At 45.3% G+C, this 19,889-nt stretch overlaps 2 protein-coding genes across 3 annotated transcripts in view; one reads left to right on the top strand and one right to left on the bottom strand.

Annotated features, from left to right (window-relative positions):
- LOC146356256 (uncharacterized) overlaps positions 1-988 on the bottom strand; it is a 44,611-nt gene extending 43,623 nt beyond the window's left edge. The window contains exon 1 of one of the 2 annotated variants that reach the window (XR_014787299.1): positions 14-99. Coding sequence is in view for 1 of the 2 variants with exons in the window: in XM_084831868.1 (XP_084687994.1) it covers positions 14-86 (73 nt within the window). In the remaining variant the exon portion in view is untranslated. Of the gene's footprint in view, positions 1-13 lie in introns of both variants that reach the window. The other variant, XM_084831868.1, reaches the window with a different exon arrangement.
- A 221-nt stretch (positions 989-1,209) lies between these two features.
- Positions 1,210-14,010, top strand: LOC146356259 (uncharacterized). Its single transcript, XM_084831715.1, has 3 exons — positions 1,210-1,393; positions 2,832-2,937; positions 7,140-14,010. The coding sequence occupies exon 3, from the start codon at positions 7,392-7,394 to the stop codon at positions 8,847-8,849; it is 1,458 nt and encodes a 485-aa protein (XP_084687841.1). The 5' UTR covers positions 1,210-1,393; positions 2,832-2,937; positions 7,140-7,391; the 3' UTR covers positions 8,850-14,010.
- Positions 14,011-19,889: the final 5,879 nt, after the last annotated feature.

Raw genomic sequence — 19,889 nt, forward strand, 5'->3', positions numbered from 1 at the left:
TCCAAGGACCCACCTGTCAACGTCTCTTGGAGAAGCAGCTCTTCCTCCCTTTCTTCAAGCCAGGAGATGCCATCAAAGTTGGGCATCAGAGGCCCCTCTTCATGGGAGAACAAAATATGAATGTTATTTATGGCACACGCGACCGAAGAAAAATGTTCAGAAATGCCAAATGACAGTTTCTCTGTTCTCTATCACCCATCCCATCCAAGAGACCAACGGAAGGAAGGCAAGATATTTCCAGACAGGAAAGCCACCGGTGGGGAGGGGACAGGATGCACCTGGAGTCATCCGTCTGGTGTCTGCTGGTTGCTCAGCCAGGGCTGAGAGACCAGATGGGCCATGGTGCAGCAGTAGAGAAGCCAGCACTGTTTCCCTTATAGCCATATCTCAGCCTGGCAAACGGAAGGCCCAGCCGAGATAGAAGCACCCACTTCGACCAGCCCATCCTCTGCAAAGGAGAGCTCCATCTCATGGGCCATCAGAAGTTCTCCCCCTAAGGACCGCAGCATACACCGCTTAGAAACATGCACACGTTCATAGAATCATAGAAGAGTAGGGCTGGAGGGGGCCTACGAGGCCATCGAGTCCAACCCCCTGCTCAACGCAGGAATCCAAGTCGGAGCATCCCCGACAGATGGCTGTCCGGCCTCGTCTTGAACGTCCCCAGCGTGGGAGAGCCACATTAATAAACAATACTGGGGAAACAGCATCTTCGTTGCTCCTCATTAAAGAAAGATCCGTGGCAGAGGGCGCCCGAGCCAGGGAGGCTGGCCTGCACGGGCCGCCGCCTCCTCCACGGTGCCCCTTCCCTTCTTTTTCCCTGGGGCGCTCTTTCTGCCCCCCCCCCCGGTGCCACGGGGCCTGGGTGGATCTCTGAGAGGATCGTGCAGCAGCACCAAGGAAATCTTCGGGCCCCGCTGGGCGACTGGCCTGCAGGGCTCAAGCCCCCCCGCCCCGCATGGCTCCGAAAGGGGAACCGGAGGGGGGCTTTTCCTTTCCCCACAGCCCTCCCCGCTCCGCCCCGCGGCGCAGCCCCTCACCTCTCCGCCCCCGCGGCCCGGCCTCCCCCGCCTCGCAGGGACACCTCGCCACGCCGATTTCTCTTCCTGGAAGGCGAAGGCGAAGGCGAAGGCAGGCGGGGCGGGGCGGGGGCCCTCCGGGCGCCTCCCCGCGCCTCCCCGCCCCGATTGCGGCGCTTCCTGCCTCTCTAGGAAGCAGAGCGCGGTGTCCCCGGGAGCCCCCGAGCGCTTGGGATGGCGGCGGCCCCGCTTCTGCCCGCCCCAGGCTGACCTGAGCCGAGCTCTGGTCCCCGGAGAGGCAGGAGCTGCCGCCATTGGGGCGGCGGGGCGCGGAAATGCCCCCGACTCAGTATTCCGGGAAGGGAATCGGCCAGGTCAGGGGGCTGCCCTGCGCGGGTGGAGGAGGAGGAGGAGGAGGAGGAGGAGGGGGGGGGCAGCGATGTTTTGCCTTGGGGGGAGGGAGGGAAAAGCCCCCCTCCAGCTCCCCTGTCGGAATCATGGGGGGGGGGCTTGATCCACGCAGCCCAGTCGCCCAGTGGGGCCCAAAGGTTTGCATGGTTGCTGTGGCACGATCCTCTCAGAGATCCACCCGGGCCCTATTGGGGGGTGGGGGGTGCGCAGAGCAAAGAGCCTGGCGTGGGGAAGGGAAAGAGCAGTGTCAGAGAAGGGGGGCTGCAGTGTGGGGCTGGGGGGGCTGCAGTGTGGGGCTGGGGGGGCTGAGAGGTGAGGGGGCTGCAGTGTGGGGCTGAGAGGTGAGGGGGCTGCAGTGTGGGGCTGGGGGGGCTGAGAGGTGAGGGGGCTGCAGTGTGGAGCTGGGGGGGCTGAGAGGTGAGGGGGCTGCAGTGTGGGGCTGGGGGGGCTGAGAGGTGAGGGGGCTGCAGTGTGGGGCTGGGGGGGCTGAGAGGTGAGGGGGCTGCAGTGTGGGGCTGAGAGGTGAGGGGGCTGCAGTGTGGGGCTGAGAGGTGAGGGGGCTGCAGTGCGGAGGTGAGAGGGGCTGAGAGGTGAGGGGGCTGCACTGCAGGGCGGAGGACAAGGAGGGAGGCACCAGTGTTTTGCTTTGGGGGGAAGAGAAAAGCTCCCCCCTCCAGTTCTCATTTCAGAATCGTGGGGGGAGGGGGGCTTGATCCATGCAGTCCAGCCGCTCAGTGGGGCCCAAAGGTTTGCATGGTTGCTGTGGTACAATCCTCTCAGAGATCCACCCAGGCCCTTGGGGGGGGGGGGGGTGCAGAGCAAAGAGCCAAGAGCCTTGCGTGGTGGTGTGGAGGAGGAGAAAGAGGAAAGGAGGGGCAGGGGCTCCTTGAAGGAGAGGGTCTCTGCAGCTCAGCCTTCCTGATCTGGCGCCCTCAACTACAGACTTATTTTTTTAATGAGGACTAATGAAGATCTTGTTTCACCAATACTGTTTACTGTATTTGGATTTTTCTAATTGATGGCTCTTGTGGCCCTCAGGAGGAGAACTTACGGTGCCATGTCATTTTGAGGAAAAGGCAGGCCTGTAATAGAACCATTAGTGTCCCAACATCCGCCCTCTGGGATACGCACCCCACTGACATGAGGCAGGCCTCTTCAGGCTTCGTCTTTAGACCTCTGCTCAAGACCCAAGTCTTCATGTAGGATTTCCCTGAATGGTGTCCCAGCCAGCAGGGTGATGGCTGACTAGTGATTAACCTACTGTGTTTTTGTTATGTTTCTTGTTCTTATCATTTCTGGAATCACTTTGATAGACCACTGGGAAGTGGTATGTAAATCTATGTAATAAATAAATTGTCTTTTTGTGATGAGAGATGCATTTCTTTGTCTTTTTCCTTTCAGCTCCCATGTCCTTTGAGGAGGAGAGTGAGGGTTTCTCCAAGGAGGAATTGGTTCTGCTGGATCTAGAAAGACAGCATGGAGGATTAGAGGCATGTGGCCTCTCTTGGTGAGGTTCCCTTTTCTCTTCCCTAGTAGAGGCTGAACGGCTTCTTCTGGTTGTTCCCATTACTTACCACCAGAGAGGGCCTACGTGGCTAGTATATCTGCCTGGGCCATTCTCGCTAACCCCATCCTTCCTGTGCTAGAAATGCGATCAGTGCATTGAATCTGATAGCACTTCAGTCACTGTTTCCAATTGGTTCAACAATGTGTACATCTCGTACCAGGTCCTAGTATGAGATACACATGTTGTTGAACCAACTGGAAGCAGCGACCACAGTGCTATCAAATTCAATATACATTTAAGAGGAAAATTGCCAAGGAGATATGTGACATCCACTCCTCCTTTTACTCAGGCATTCCCCTATTATCCTTTCACGCCTAGGATAATAAGCCTCAGGAGTGGGAGTCACTGCCAAATCAGCAGTACCCACTGACCCGGCTAATCTTTACCCAAACACAATTAATGCCAAGTGTGTCTGTTTTATCACTGTTACTTCTAATTTGGGAGGTGAGTGCTGGCTACTATGTGTTCACGAATAAGGTAGCATAAACAAAGACCAATCTGGCACATGGATTTAACTCAGGAAAATAAAATGTAAATTTATTATTTACATGATAAATATATTCAGTGTTATAGATGTTATTTCTTTTGTTAATTGATTTAACAAAAGAAATTTCGCTAATATTCCTAATTAGCCTAAATCTGCCTCACTACCCCTCTCAATCCTCCCTCCCCATCAAAGATGGTGCTCTGTTGACCTTCAAGCCCTATCTCTGGAAACTGTCAAAATGGACATTAAACCCTCCTGTGACATCACTCACTTCCCCCACCCCTCAAGTAGAGCTAAAACAGCCAATCACACACAAGCCCCATCCTGTTCACCATTCACCCCTTCTTACCTGCACATACCTTCCTGCAAAATGAAACTCATTAATATTAGCACAACAAAACAGATCAATATAGCTGTGACAAAAAGCTGGTGATTTGTCACAAGGTCCAACACAGTCACATTTGATTTCAAAAGAGAAAACGTCTCTCAAATGAGGGAACTGATGAAAAGGAAGGTGAGACTGGGAGTCAAGAGAGTTAAATCCCTTCAAAATGCTTGAAGGTTACTCCAAACCACAGAAATGGAAGCTCAGTTAAAACATATACCACAGGTTAGGAAAGGTAACACCAAGTCCAAGATGTCAATGGCATGGTTAACGAGCAGTGTCAAGGAAGCTATTAGAGAAAAGGCTTCATTCAGAAAATGGAAGTCTTGCCCAAATGAGGAAAACAAAAGGGAGCACAAGCTTGCACAAAGACAATGCAAGCAGACAATAAGAGATGCAAAAAGAGGCTTTTGAAGAGCACATTGCTAGCAACATCAAGCCCAACAATAAAGAATTATTTAAATATATCAGAAGCAGGAACCAGCTAGGGAGGCAGTTGGACCATTGGATGACAATGGAGTTGAAGGAGTACTAAAAGAGGACGAGATTGCAGAGAAGTTTAATGAATTCTTCCCCTCTATCTTCACTGGAGAAGATATAGGACAGCCATCTGTGCCTGAACTGATGTTTTCGGGCAGGGAGTCTGAGGAACTGAGGCAAATAGTGGTCACAAATGATGAAGTACTCAACCTTATTGATAAAAAAAAAGTTAATAAATCTCCAGACCCAGATGGTATCCATCCTAGAGATATTAAAGAACTCAAACATGAAATTGCTGATCTACTAACAAAAATATGCAACATGTCCCTAAAATCAGCCTCTGCACCAGAGGACTGGAGAATAACCAGTATAACACCAATTTTTTAAAAGGGATTCAGCCAGGAAATTACAGGCCGGTTAGCTTAGCGCCTATTCCGTGTAAATTATTGAAAACATTATTAAAGATAAAATTAGTAAGCATATAGAAGGACAAGCCCTGCTGAAAAGGAATCAACATGGCTTCCGCAAAGCTAAATCTTGTTTCGCTAATCTTTTGGAGTTGTTTGAGAGAGTCACTAAACATGTAGACAGGGGTGATCGGATAGCCATGTTTACTTGGACTTCCAAAAGTCTTTTGACAAAGTCCCTCACCAAAGACTCCTGTCGAAACTTAGCAGTCATGGAATAAGAGGAGAGGTCCTCTTATGGATCAGTAACTGATTAAAGAACACAAAGCAGAGAGTAGTAATAAATGGTAAATTTTCCAGTGGAGGGAACTAAATAGTGGGGTCCCACAGGGGTCTGTATTGGGACCAATGCTTTTCAACTTATTCATAAATGATCTGGAATTAGGAGTGAGCAGTAAAGTGGCCAGGTTTGTGGATGACACCAGATTATTTAGGGTGGTTAAAACAAAAAGGGATTGTGAAGAGCTCCAAAAGGATTTCTCCAAACTGGGAGAATGGGCATCCAAATGGCAAATGCAGTTCAATGTAAGCAAGTGCAAAGTGATGCACGTTGGGGCAAAAAATCCCAACTTCAAGTATAGCCTGATGGGATCTGAGCTAGCAGTGAATGACCAGGAAAGAGATCCTGGGGTTGTGGTGGACAGCTCAATGAAGATGTCAACCCAGTGTTGACAATTGTTGTAAAAAAGGCAAACTCCATGTCAGCCATAATTAGGAAAGAGTAAGAACAGAAGAGCCCTGCTGGATCAGACCAGGGATCCATTTAATCCAGGATTCTGTCCACACAGTGGCTAACCAGCTGTTGACTAGGAAACCACAAGCAGGACACAAGTGCAACAGCGCCCTCCCGCCAGTGTTCCCCAGCAACTGGTGTACGTAGGCTCACTGCCTCTGATACTGGAAGTAGCACATGGCCATCAGGACTAGTAGCCATTGATGGCCTTAGCCTCCAGGAATATGACCAACCCCCTTTTTCAAGCCATCCGAATGGCTACATCTTGTGGTAGCGAGTTCCATACTTTATGTAGTCTTTCCTTTTATCTGTCCTGAATCTCCCACCAATCAGCTTCATCAGATGACCCTGGGTTCTAGTATTTTGGGAGAGGGAGAAAAAAGTCTCCCTCTCCACATTCTCCACATGTCTCCCCTTACCCTCCTTTTTTCCAAGCTAAACGATCCCACCTATTGTAACTTTCTCTCATAAGGGAGATGCTCCAGCCCCTTGATCATTTTAGTTGCCCTTTTCTGCACCTTTTCCAGCTCTACAATATCTATTTTTAGGTGTGGTGACCAGAACTGTACATGGTATTCTAAGTGTGGTTGCACCGTAGATTTCTATAAAGGCAGTTTGGTATTGGCAATTTTTTTCTCAGAGAATAAAGCTGCCAATATCATACTGTTCTTATGTGCCCCATGTGCCCTTGAGGATGGTTTGTATAGTTCTGCTCCTGCAGATCGAAACAAGTTTCTATCATGCAAATTGCTGCTTCCAGGTTGGTCTCAGAAATCTGCTGTTTAGAGCATGTCACTGCAATATTGTTTAATGTTCACTAGGAATTATGAGTAGCTGTCATTTGTCTCTTCCTGGTAGCAATATACCTCTGCCTGATAGCATATTCCTTGGACCAGCCAACCAAGTGACAGGAAGTTGGGTGACAGGTTTTCTTAGGATGAGGAGGATTCCGGGGGGGGGGGGGGGGTGTAGAACTGCAAAAGAGAGTGCAAAAAGCAGTCCAGATTGAGAGCCTTGCGTCAGGACTCGGTACTCAGAATCATAAAAGCCTCTCCGTGAACCCTTGGTTTGCCCAGATCATGGCCTTGTAAAGCCAAAGGCTGCCCATCTTCCTCCTTCTAGAAGTGTTGTTGTGGAAGGAATTGGGCAAGTGCTCTAGAATTTCAATATAGAGATGCTGCAGCAGTATCACTGAATGGAAATGAATGTGACCTTGGAAAATATTTTGATTTACTCTGCAGTGGACAGCGCACCTCCTGCATTTGTGTTCCTTGAACTCAGCTAAACTGAAGTAAAGGCTGCCTTTCTGAATGTGCCGTTGAACCTGTTTCTTTTTCATTCCTGCTTTCCTCAATGGGGGAGCACAATGCAGAACTTTTTAAATGAACTCTGCTGGGGTTTCAGCCCTCCTAGTTTCCCTGAAATTCTCTTTGTAGTCCTTGCTCTTGATCTTACTCGTAGAGATAAAGTTTGATTAGGTTTAGGGAACTGAGGTTTTCCCTTATAAGGGGAGGGAAGATCAAGTTTAGTCCCTGATTTTCAAGAGCCTTTCTCCCTTGCACTCACGTTCTGTTTCTCTGTTTCTTTTAGCCGGGCATGCATGGGGAAAAAGCAAAAGAGCCCCTGAAGTGTTCGAGAAAAGCAATAAATGGCTAGATATGAAAGAGAATATTGGGAATCGAGATGGGATGAACAAGCTGGAAGAAAACCAAAGGAATAAAGAGAGGAATAAATGTCTGGATGGTGAGCTCCATGTAATTACGATAAAACAAAAAACACCCAAAGAAAACAGAGAGAAGAAATGCCCTGTGCGAGGAAAAATATTCTCTTGTAAATCCACTGATGACCATTGTACAACCTACACAGCAAAGAATCAATATAAATGCCTTGAGTGTAGAAAGAGTTTCAGGCAGAGTTCCGCACTTCTCTCTCATCAAAGAACACACACAGGGGAAAAACCATTTAACTGTCTGGAGTGTGGGAAAAGGTTTCATCAGAAGGGGGCAGTTACTACCCATCAAAGAATCCACTCAGGGGAGAAACCATTTGGAGTGTGGAAAGAGATTCCGACAGAAGGGTGCCCTTCAAGCACATCAAAAACTGCACACAGGGGAGAAGACATTTAAGTGTCTCAAGTGTGGAAAGAGCTTCAGAGAGGCCTCTGCCCTTAATACCCATCAAAAAACTCACACAGAGGAGAAACCATACAACTGCCTGGAGTGTGGAAAGAGCTTCAGTCAGGGCTTTCTCCTTAATTCCCATCAAAAAACACACACAGAGGAGAAACCGTACAAATGTCTAGAGTGTGGAAAGAGCTTCAGACATAAATCAAATCTTAAACCCCATCAAACATCTCACATAGGGGAGAAACCATATAAATGCCTGGAGTGTGGAAAGAGATTCAAGCGCAATAAGGAGCTTGCTTCACATCAAAGAATTCACACAGGAGAGAAACCATTTGAATGTCTGCAGTGCGGAAAGAGTTTCGATCACAAGCAAAGCCTTACTAACCATCAGAGAATTCACAAAGAAGAGAATCCATTTAAATGTCTGGAGTGTGGAAAGCACTTCACCCGGAAGCATGGCCTTGCATCACATCAGAGAATTCACACCGGAGAGAGACCATTTGAATGTATGCAGTGTAGAAAGAGTTTCATTCACAGGCAAAGCCTTACTAGTCTTCAGTTAATTCACACAGAAGATAACCCATTTCAGTGCCTGGAGTGTGGAAAGAGCTTCACCCGGAAGCCTGACCTTGTATCGCATCAGAGAACTCACACAGGAGAGAAACCATTTAAGTGCCTGCAATGTGGAAAGAGCTTCAGACAGAGGGGTGCCCTGAGAGCACATAAAATAGTCCACACTGGAGAGAAGCCATATAAATGCCTGGAGTGTGGAACAAGTTTCAAGCGGAAGGAGAACCTTAATTTCCATCAAAGAATTCACACAGGGGAGAACCCATATATATGCTTGGAGTGTGGGAAGAGGTTCTACCAGAGTAGTGCCCTTATTCCCCATCAAAGAATTCATATAGGGGAGAAACCATATCAGCGCTTCGAGTGTGGAAAGGGTTTCAGTCTGAGACAGTCCCTTACATCACATCAAAAAATTCACACAGGGGAAAACCCATTTAAATGCTTGGTGTGTGGAAAGAGCTTCATTCGAAGGCTATCCCTTATGTCACATCGAAAAATTCACAGAAATATCTCTTTGGAGCAGGAGAAGACCAATTCCCAGAAACAACCCTCTCCTACAGTAGACCTGGGGCAACCTAAGGGATTCTGTGAGAGCGGTGCCTGAATCTCCTACCAATCAGCTTCATGGGGTGAACCCCAGGTTCTGGTATTTTGAGAGGGGGAGAAAAGTGTTTCTTTATCCACATTCTCCACACCACACATAATTTTGTAGATCTCTACCATGTCTCCCTTTATCCTCCTTTTTTCCAGGCGAAACAATCCCAGCTGTTGTAACCTTCTGTCATAGGGGAGATGCTCCAGCCCCTTGATCACTTTAGTTGCCCTTTTCTGCACTTTTTCCAGTTCCACAATATCTTTTTTTAGGTCTTCCAGGGCTGAGGTTCTGCACCCTCCATTAAGCTTTCACTATGCCACTGAAATGCTATAATAAACAATGAAAATAATAATGCTATAATAAGCAAGAATAAATAAATAATGGTTTATACTGCATAATCAAATGAGTGGAGGGTGGAGGTGAAGGGGGGGCTGAACTACAGCCACCTAGTTTGAAACACAACACAAACTTCAACAACAACAACATGTTTGGATTTATAATTCATTGCTCAGATATCTCTTTGCAGGTAGGGATCGGATGGAAGGGGTGTGGGAGGGGGCAGGAAAGTTTCCCTCTTGAGCTTGCAAAGCCAAAACACACCCAAAACACATAGCAGAGCAATTCATAAAAAGGCTGTTGCCACCTTGAAGGTTGAAAGGCTCCCTGGATCCGAATTGTGCCACAAAAGCCCGTGGGATTAAACATGGGAGCAGGGGTGGGGATGCCCTCAACTTTAATGGGTGCTGGAGGAACGCCTCATAAGGCAAGAGGTGGTAGCAGGCAGGAGCGTGGCCAGGCTCCTCCAGGGCAAAGTAGCTCCATTCTGAGAGTGGCAACAACACCTCATGCTGTGCACACCTGCCCCATCTATCTACTTTCCTACAAGGGGGGTGGGCAGTGAGGCCCAGCCAGGAGAGAGCAGTAAATTAAACCTGGGGATGGGATTCCATAGAGCTCAGCTGAGAGCAGCTGCAATGCAAATGGTAGAATGTGGACCTGGAAGGGGCAGTGAGGCCGGCTTTCTGGCAGGCCCAGACAGGCAGCGCTGCAGCCTGTCAGGCCCACAGTTGGGTAGCCTGCAAAGTATCCCTCGCTGACTGCAACTATGGAAATCACTGGCTTCCCCCCCTGTTCCACCTGGCATGGGCCCCTGGCTGAGTTGGCCTTGACTTAAAGTGAACCAATGAATTGTTTTCCAGCCCACAGGTGAAGTGAAGTGGGGGAGAACCCAGGAATTTCACCTGTGAGGTTCCTGCTGAAACAGGACGTCTGCCTCCCCTTTGGTCAGTTGTCCTCACTGAACCCCAGAGTCTTAGCCCTTTTACTTTATGTCAAGGAGCCACCCAATAGGTTAACTGGTTTCCTTTAACTGATACAGGAGTAGTAACAGGAAAACAGACTTTTCTATTTGGTAGAGTTAATAAATTAAACCGACACATGGGATTATATAAGAAAACAACTAAAATTCTTATTAAATACACAGTTATATAGGTTATTATTTAATCATCCTGACTTAGTCCTATTATTATTTATTACATTTATATTATTTATTACATTTATATCCCACCTTTTTTTCCTCTGTAAGGAACCCAAGGTGGCGTGCATAATCCTCTCCGTTTTATCCTCACAACAACAACCCTGTGAGGTGGGTTGAGCTGAGAGTCTGTGACTTAAAAGTCACCCAGTGAGCTTCCATGGCTGTGCGGGGCCTAGAACCTGGATCTCCTGACTCCCAGTCCAATACTCTAGCCACTACTCCACACTGCCTCTCTCGCTCACTACACCACACTAGCCACTGACCTATATACCTTCCTACCACTTCTAAACCCTTCACCGAAAACCACTCTCACTAGATGTACGTTCACTGATCCTTAAACCCTATCTAACCTTTAAACCAGAGCTTTCCAAACTTTTCGCGTTGGTGACACACTTTTTAGACATGCATCATTTCGTGACATGGTAACTCAGTTTTACTAGCAAAACGGAGGTTAAACTAACCCGTTAGATATGGATGCATACATAAATTGTAATAACGAAATGTATGGGGATACAACATATTTCATGAAAACCTTTCATTTTTAAAAAATATATGATTTGTAAGATAATAACATTGTTGTCATTTATGAGTAACAGTATGTAAATATGTGCAAGAATTTAAAAAAGTTGAAAGACACCAATAACTACTTACCATTTTAGTGGGATGTATGAGGTTGATGGGATGAACACAGCGTTTCAATATTTGGTGGAATATTAGATAAAGACACTCGCATTTTGTCATCAAGCATTTTTAAGCTTCCACGTTTCAGTGTCTTTAAGTTTGCCATCGTTGAAAAGGATACTTCACAAATGTATGTAGTACAAAACTGCAGAAGAATTTTTAATGCTTTTTTAGCTATGTTTGGATGCATTTTTGAAATGTGAATCCAAAAGCTGTCTAAGTCACCCTGTTCATGCATCATTAACAGATTTTGATCATTTTTTATGTCAGCTAATTCTTCAATAAGTGAAAAATTCCTCATTGCAGTTGAAAGAAATGGATTTCTGATCCAATCATAGTCTTGGATTTCAACATTTGGGAAGTAATGATGAACTTTCTCTCCAAGCAATGTTAAATGGTCAACAATTAGCGAGCTGATATCACATTTTAGCTGGCACTCAGCAGTTTTGGAAAACATTTCAAAATTTCCTTCTTTCACTTTCCTTTTCCAAATTGCTATTTTGTCTCTCATAGCACAAATTTTATCTACCGCTGTTAAGATATTTTCTCCTTTTCCTTGCATACTGGTGTTTATTTTATTCAAATGTTCAAATATGTCAGCAAGATATGCCAATTTTGTGCACCAAAGTTTGCTTTGAATTAGATCGCAGAATTCATTTTGCTGATTTTCCTCAAAAAGTTTAAGCATCATTTCCCTCAATTCATATACACGACAAAGCACTCGACCTCTTGAGAGCCAACGGACTTCTGTGTGTAGTAGAAGCTTTTTAAACCTTGCCCCCATGTCTTCACAAATATGAGCAAATAATCTTGATTGAAGAGGTCTACTTTTAATGTAATTGACCATTTGAACCACTTTGTCCCAAACTTTTCTTAATTCATTTCCAATGGTTTGCGCGACTAGTGCTTCGCGATGTAAAAAGCAATGAGTAATTATAATATTTTCATTCTCTTTCTTTGCTAAAGCTATAAAACCTTTTGTTGGACCAACCATTGAGGGTGCACCATCTGTGCATATTCCTATACAATTTAACCATTGCAAATTATTTTCCTTCATGAAGCAATCAAAAGTTTTAAATATATCTTCACCTCTAGTTCTCATTGGAAGTTCTAGACAACACAAGAATTGCTCAATAATTCTGTCAGTATGAATGAAGCGTATAAAAACCAATAATTGTGCTAACCCATTGACATCTGTTGCTTCATCTAATTGCAATGTAAAGATCATATTATCGTCTTGAAAAATATCCTTCATTTGCTGCTTAATGTCATCAGACATGTCTTGAATACGTCTTCCGATTGTGTTATCTGCCAAAGGGATTTTATTAACTTCTATCTCAAATTCGGGCCCAAACATTGTTCGAACAATAGCACAGCAAGATTCCTTTATGGTGGTTTCGGCAATAGCGTGTGGGTCCTTATTTTTGGCAATTATTTGAGCAACCAAGTAACTTGCCTTTTGAGCTTTCTCTGATGTCTTCATTCTCTTTGTGAATGATGCAGACTGCTTCTTTATAGATTTTGAAAGCTCAATAAAGTATTCTACTGGCTTTTCTGACAAATGATAGTGTTTTGAGGTAAAATGACGCTTTAATTTATTTGGTACCATACTTTCATTTGCAAGTATATCCCCACAAACTAAACACTGGGGACAAGGATTGTTTTCATTACCAGAAAATGTGAACCCCCGTTTCATATAATCTTTACTGTATAAACGAGGCTTGGAAATTGTTCCTTTACACTTCTTACGTACTAATACAGACCGTTCAACAGTTGATTCTTGCGTAGCTTCCTCTATAGCCGCTACATTTTGTTCTTTACAAACGTCATCTTCACCAGCTTTCCTTTTCTTAATTAGAAAAGTATCCATTTTATGGGTAATCCAACTGCAATTTAATGAATAAATCTATGCAAATTTATTTCTAGGTTTTAGCATTAACTAAATATGAAAATAACAGGACTGTTTTTAGCGCTTATCTTTCTCTGTTTTTTCTTATGAAAATAACAGCACCTGCTCTCCACTCCCACAGCGATAAAGTGAGGTAAAGATAGGAATCAGGACCAGGAGAAAATGTGAAAAATAAACAGAATTAAGTATTTACAATACATATTAGGACACGTAGGTCCAGGTAGGAGCTCAGCTGCAAAAACACATGAAGTAGAGAAGCAAAAGTCCAACAAAAATGGTGTAAATATATATGTCTCACTACAAGGCTATACTGCTGTAAATATTTGCAATGCCTATGTCCAGAGTCCAGTTCCAGCACTCTCCGGTGGTACACTGCCAGTGGGTGGTTAATCCACAATTACAGCAGAGTAAAAATAAAAATAAATGGCAGAAATCAACTGAGCTCCGTTCCGACTGGCCAAGATGGTGGACGGCCTGCTCAGTGCAGTCCCAGGTGGCATGTCCACCTGTGTGTTACTTTGGCCTGGCCGCGCGGCAGTGCAGTGCAGAAGTCCGTGAAGGCAACGCCTGAAACCACGCAGGGCTGGTGGCCACTGCCACTTCTCCGCACCGGTGTTGGCTGAGCTCTGCTCCCAGGGCAGTGCCTCCCTTCCCCTCTCTTCGCCCCGCGCCTCTACCTTTCCGGGGAGCGCAGGCTCAAAGCTCCTCGCCTGCCCGGCGCAGCCCTCCCTGCTCTGGGGGCATCCAGCGGGCCGTTGTTCTCCCCCGCTGCCCTGCAGCCGCACCGAGGATGTGGGGAAACCTCTCGCCCGAGCTGATTGCAAATTGCTCGACTAATTGCTCTGCTAACTTCGAATTCTCCACACTCCTCATGCAGCCAGCGTTACCACACTCCTCGCCGTACCGCTCCAACACCGCCAATCACGTGCGTCCTGCGTCAAGACGCCACGTGATCCTAAAGCAGCTAATGTTAAAGCACCTAAGCCTTAGCAGCAAAGCTGCTTTAACATTAGCTGCTTTAGGAAGTTCCAGGGGAGGGACCAAGCGAAGCAAACGTGAGTAAGGGAGCTCCGCGGTGCCCTTCCGCACAATTTTCGCGCGACACACCTACACGCTGCCGGCGACACACTAATGTGCCGCGACACGCAGTTTGGAAAGCTCTGCTTTAAACTGTCAGTTTTCTCCTTTTAAACCCCTTAGAATTCTCTCACTCACAAGCCCCTGCCATCTTTCGAAAGCACACACATCATTCCATTTACTCAAACTTACCTGGATAATATTTTACAATTAAAACACAAACATTTACATTATTATGCATATGGTACATCGCCCATGCCCACCAGTTTCTGCCACTTCTCTCATCATAGCTTGCTTGCCAGTCCCTCCCTTACTGTGTCTGGTTGAGCTGGTGGGGCAAATGAAGCAGCAGCAAATAGGTTCTTCTCATGTGTAACCCCCCCCCCACACACACACACATTTGTATATTTATGGCACTGCGTAGTGCTCCAGTGCTGAACATCAATAATCTGTTTCTGTATGGGACAATTTATGTGGTCACTGAGGGTGAGTTTGGGAGGGCAGGCTCAAATGATCAGCCCAACCCAATGCCCAGCCTATTGCATTCAGTGGAGTTTTCTCCAAAGTAAGCTATACTAAGGATCTTCTAGTCCAATCCAAAGAATATGTTCACACAAAGTCATTTCCAGTGAACTCATAAAGGCTTCCTTCCACTTGTAAGGAAGTATGCACCAGGCTGCAACCTTTTAAGTTGTTTTTATGTATTTTATTGTTTAAGCCGCCTTGGGAGGGCTTCTGTCCTGAAAGGCAGCCAAGAAATATTTTAAATAAATAAGTAAGGGCGCAATCCTATGCATGTTTAGACAGAGAAAGGGCCTACAACTCCTAGCACGCCCCAGCCAGCATGACTGGCTGGGGCATGCTGGAAGTTGTAGGCCTTTTCTATCTCTGAACATGCATAGGATTGCGTCCTAAATGTATCAGAAGCAGGAAACCAGCTAGGGAGGCAGTTGGACCATTGGATGACAATGGTGTTAAAGGAGTACTAAAGGACAACACGGAGATTGCAGAGAAGCTAACTGAATACTAGCTGCCTTAAGCTTGATCCTGTGCGTTTCACTCAGAAGTAATTCAGTGGGACTTGCTTCCAAGAAAGTGTGAGATTCCATCACAAGGGAAGATGCATTCCTTACGTACACTGGCTTTTTGTGGCTTAACCCCCACCCCCGTAAATATGCATATGATTGGGCTGTTAATGTGACAGCCCAATCATATGCATATTTACAGGGTGGAGTGGGGTTGTAAACCACCCAGAGAGCTTCAGCGATGGGGCGGTATAGAAATGTAATAAATAATAATAATGTGGGTTTCCCCTTACTTGCCTTTTTCCAAGCTAAACAATCCCAGCTGTTGTAACCTTCCCTCATAGTAGTTGCTCCACCCCTTGATCATTTCAGTTGCCCTTTCCTGCGCTTTTTCCAGCTCTTCAATATCTTTTTTTTTAGCTGTGGTGACCAGAACTGTACACAGTATTGTAAGTGTTGTCACACCATAGATTTATATAAGGGGAGCATGATTTTTGCAGTTTTATTCTCAATTCCTTTCCTAATTATGGCGTTGCATTTTTTATAACAGCCTCACACTGGGTTGACATTTTCATCAAGCTGTCCACCACAGCCACAAGATCTCTTGGGTCGGTCACCACTAGCTCAGATCTTATCAGGCTATATTTGAAGTGGGGATTTTTTTGTCCCACTGTGCATCACTTTGCACTTGCTTACATTGAACCGCATTTTGCCATTCAGATGCCCATTCTCCCAGTTTGGAGAGATCATTTTGGATCTCCTCACAATCCCTTTTTGTTTTACCCACCCTAAATAATTTGATGTCATGGGCAAACTTGGCCACTTCACTGTTCACTCCTAATTCCAGATCATTTAATAAGGAGCTTCTAGTCCAATCCTAAGAATATGTTCACTCAACGTCATTTCCATTGAATTCACAAGGGTGTGTTAAACCTTCTGTGAGTGTTAAAAGCTTTCTCCATGTTAGGAAGCAATTGCTGCCTCATAAAAAACGATCTAGAAATCCAGGAGTTTCATATGGCAGTGGTGTTTCTATTGTAGGAGAAATAGCCGTTTCTGCAGGCCTGAACCAAAGTCCCCAAGATAGAAAAGTATTAAGAATGTCATAGGAGAATTACTGTGAAAAATAAGACACAAACAACTGGGTGAGAGGGTGGAATAAACATTCCTAAGCACAGATAAAGACTCCTGACTGACTCTTTCTGAGTCTTGATACTCCTGTCTCATGAAGACAATGGTTCCCTGTTGCTTCATGAGATAAGAAACTACCTTGCAAGAAGTTGCAAGTATTTAGCTCAAGGGTGTATTCATGATTCACATAGAAAGAAGTATCCTGTACATGTGATAAATGCCTGATGCATGCATGATCAGCTTAAGCCCTATGTGATTGGATATAGGTAGCCTATGCTAACTTTTGATAGGATAAGACCTTTGCTTAGTATTTTCTATGTATGTAGTTTGTTTTCTTTATAAGCCATGTAGCTTGTTTCCCCAATTTGTAGTTCCTTGGCGAATTACCTGTATATACATGTTTTGAATAAAGTGTGATTTCAGATTCGTGACCACCAGCCTCATCCTTCAGGCAGGGATGGTTCTCACCCTGTTTGTTTCCCTGACAGTACCAAATAACAAAAGGTAGAAGCAAAGACAGCAGTTCATGATCTTGCTTAGGTCGTGTTAATATTTTCTTCTGAGTTTATAGACATTAAAAATATATATCTTGTCAATGGGTGGAACCATCTGAAACCTCTCCTGCTCTCTCTCTTAGCGTTGGACTTGAAGCTGAGACAGTGTGCCACACAGCTCCACAGAAGTTAGTGTTTTCTTATGTAGTGTAGAAATAAAGAACCTTGTGAAGGTTTCCAAATCTGTTGTGTAGCCTGTAGAGCAGAGCCTACAAACGGGCTACAAGCTAAATAGGTCACACACACACACGCCCAATATTAATCATGGCTTTCAACCTTGTAATAGCCTTTGGCCTAAAGGAACATTACAGGGGTGAAGGGAGTCATGGAAAGAACTGCAGGTTTCCACAGTGAGTGGGAATTGTCTGCACACCAGCTCTACCTAATGAGAAACAAGAGAGGAATAAACCTGATACAAATTTCTCAGAGCCAGGTCTAGCTATCTTGGCAGACCTGGTGCCCAGGCCTTATTGCTACTCAATAAGAGCCAAGGCAAACCATTCAGCATCACAGTAATTCAAGTCTAAGCCCAACCACTGAGGCCGAAGAAGCTGAGGTTGATCGGTTCTATGAAGACCTACAACACCTTCTAGAACTAACACCAAAAAAAGATGTCCTCTTCATCATCGGGGATTGGAATGCTGAAGTAGGAAGTAAAGAAATCACCGGGATAACAGGCAAGCATGGCCTTGGTGTACAAAATGAAGCAGGACAAAGGCTAATAGAGTTTTGCCAAGAGAACACGCTGATAATAGCAAACCTGCTTTTCCAACAGCACAAGAGGTGACTCTACACATGGACATCACCAGATGGTCAATATCGAAATCAGATTGATTATGTACTTTGTAGCCAAAGATGGAGAAGCTGTATACAGTCAGTAAAAACAAGACCTGGAGCTGACTGTGGCTCAGATCATGAGCTGCTTCTAGCAAAATTTCGGCTGAAATTGAAGAACGTAGGGAAAACCACTAAACCATTCAGGTATGACCTAAATCATATCCCTTATGAATATACAGTGGAGGTGAGGAATAGATTTAAGGGATTAGACTTGATAGAGTGCCTGAGAAACTATGGACAGAGGTCCGTAACATTGTTCAGGAGGCAGCAACGAAATCCATCCCAAAGAAAAAGAAATGCAAGAAAGCAAAGTGGCTGTCTGATGAGGCTTTACAAGTAGCTGAGGAAAGAAGAGAAGCAAAAAGCAAGGGAGAAAGAGGAAGATATATCCAACTGAATGCAGAGTTCCAGAGAATAGCAAGGAGAGACAAGAAGGCCTTCTTAAATGAATGCAAAGAAATCGAGGAAAACAATAGAATGGGAAAGACTAGAGATCTTTTCAAGAAAATTGGAGATCTCAAGGGAACGTTTTATGCAAAGATGGGCATGATAAAGGACAAAGAAGGCAGGGACCTAACAGAAGCAGATGAGATTAAGAAGAGGTGGAAAGAATACACAGAAGAACTAAAAAGGAAAGACCTTAATGTCCCTGATAGCCATGATAGTGCAGTCACTGAACTTGAGCCGGACATCCTAGAGAGTCAAGTGGGCCTTAGGAAGCATTACTAACAACAAAGCTAGCAGAGATGACAGTATTCCAGCTGAGCTATTTAAAATCCTAAAAGATGGTGCTGTTAAAGTGCTGCACTCAATATGCCAACAAATTTGGAACACTCAACAGTGGCCACAAGACTGGAAAAGGTCAGTTTACATTCCAGTTCCAAAGAAGGGCAATGCCAAAGCATGTTCAAACTACCGTACAATTGTGCTCATTTCACATGCCAGCAAGGTTATGCTCAAAATCCTACAAGCTAGGCTTCAGCAGCATGTGAACAGAGAACTACCGGAAGTACTAGCTGGGTTTCGAAGAGGCAGAGGAAATAGAGATCAAATCGTCAACATTCGCTGGATTATGGAGAAAGCGAGAGAATTCCAGAAAAACATCTATTTCTGCTTCATTGACTACGCTAAAGCCTTTGATTGTGTGGATCACAACAAACTGTGGCAAATTCGTAAAGAGATGGGAGTACCAGACCACCTTACCTGTCTCCTGAGAAGCCTGTACGAGGGTCAAGAAGCAACAGTAAGAACCGGACATGGAAAAACTGATTGGTTCAAAATTGGGAAAGGAGTACGAAAAGGCTGCATATTGTCACCCTGCTTATTTAATTTATATGCAGAGTACATCATGAGAAACGCCGGGTTGGATGAATCACAGGTCGGAATTAAGATTGCCCGGAGAATTATCAACAACCTCAGATACGCAGACGATACCACCCTAATGGCAGAAAGCGAAGAGGATCTAAAGAGCCTCATGTTGAGGGTGAAAGTGGAGAGTACAAAAGCTGGTTTGAAACTCAACATTAAAAAAATGAAGATCATGGCATCTGGCCCCATCACTTCCTGGCATATGGAAGGGGAAGAAATGGAAGCAGTGACAGATTTTACTTTCTTGGGCTCCAAGATCACCGCAGATAGTGACTGTAGCCATGAAATTAAAAGACGCTTGCTCCTTGGGAGGAAAGCTATGGCAAACCTAGACAGCATAGTAAGAAGCAGAGACATCACCTTGCTGACAAAGGTCTGTCTAATCAAAGCTATGGTTTTCCCAGTAGCAACGTATGGCTGTGAGAGCTGGACTATAAGGAAGGCTGAGCGCTGAAGAATTGATGCCTTCGAACTGTGGTGCTAGAGAAGTCTCTTGAGTCTTGGAGAAGAGTCCTCTGGACTGCAAGGAGGTCAAATCAGTCAATCCTAAAGGAAATCAACCCTGACCGCTCATTGGAAGAACAGATATTGAAGCTGAAGCTCAAATATTTTGGCCACCTAATGCGAAGAGAAAACCCTCTGGAAAAGACCCAGAAAAGCTGGGAAAGATTGAAGGCAAATGGAGAAGGGGATGGCAGAGGATGAGATGGCTAGATAGCATCACCAATGCAACGACTATGAATTTGAGCACACTCCGGGAGAGAGCAGAGGACAGGAAGGCCTGGCGTGCTATGGTCCATGGGGTCACGAAGAGTCGGACACGACTGAACGACTGAACAACAACAAAAGAAAATTTCCCCGAATTAAATGGGGACTGAAATATGTATTACCACCCAAGGCCTGTGAGAGGGAAGCAGGATACTAAAATGA

This window comes from Heloderma suspectum, chromosome 2, assembly GCF_057233095.1.
Source record: "Heloderma suspectum isolate Gila_16-S chromosome 2, 16-S_ref, whole genome shotgun sequence".
Taxonomy (NCBI): domain Eukaryota; kingdom Metazoa; phylum Chordata; class Lepidosauria; order Squamata; family Helodermatidae; genus Heloderma; species Heloderma suspectum.

Excerpts from the sequence above, each read along its gene's own strand:
- LOC146356259 (XM_084831715.1), top strand. The coding sequence starts at position 7,392 with ATGACCATTGTACAACCTACACAGCAAAGAATCAATATAAATGCCTTG.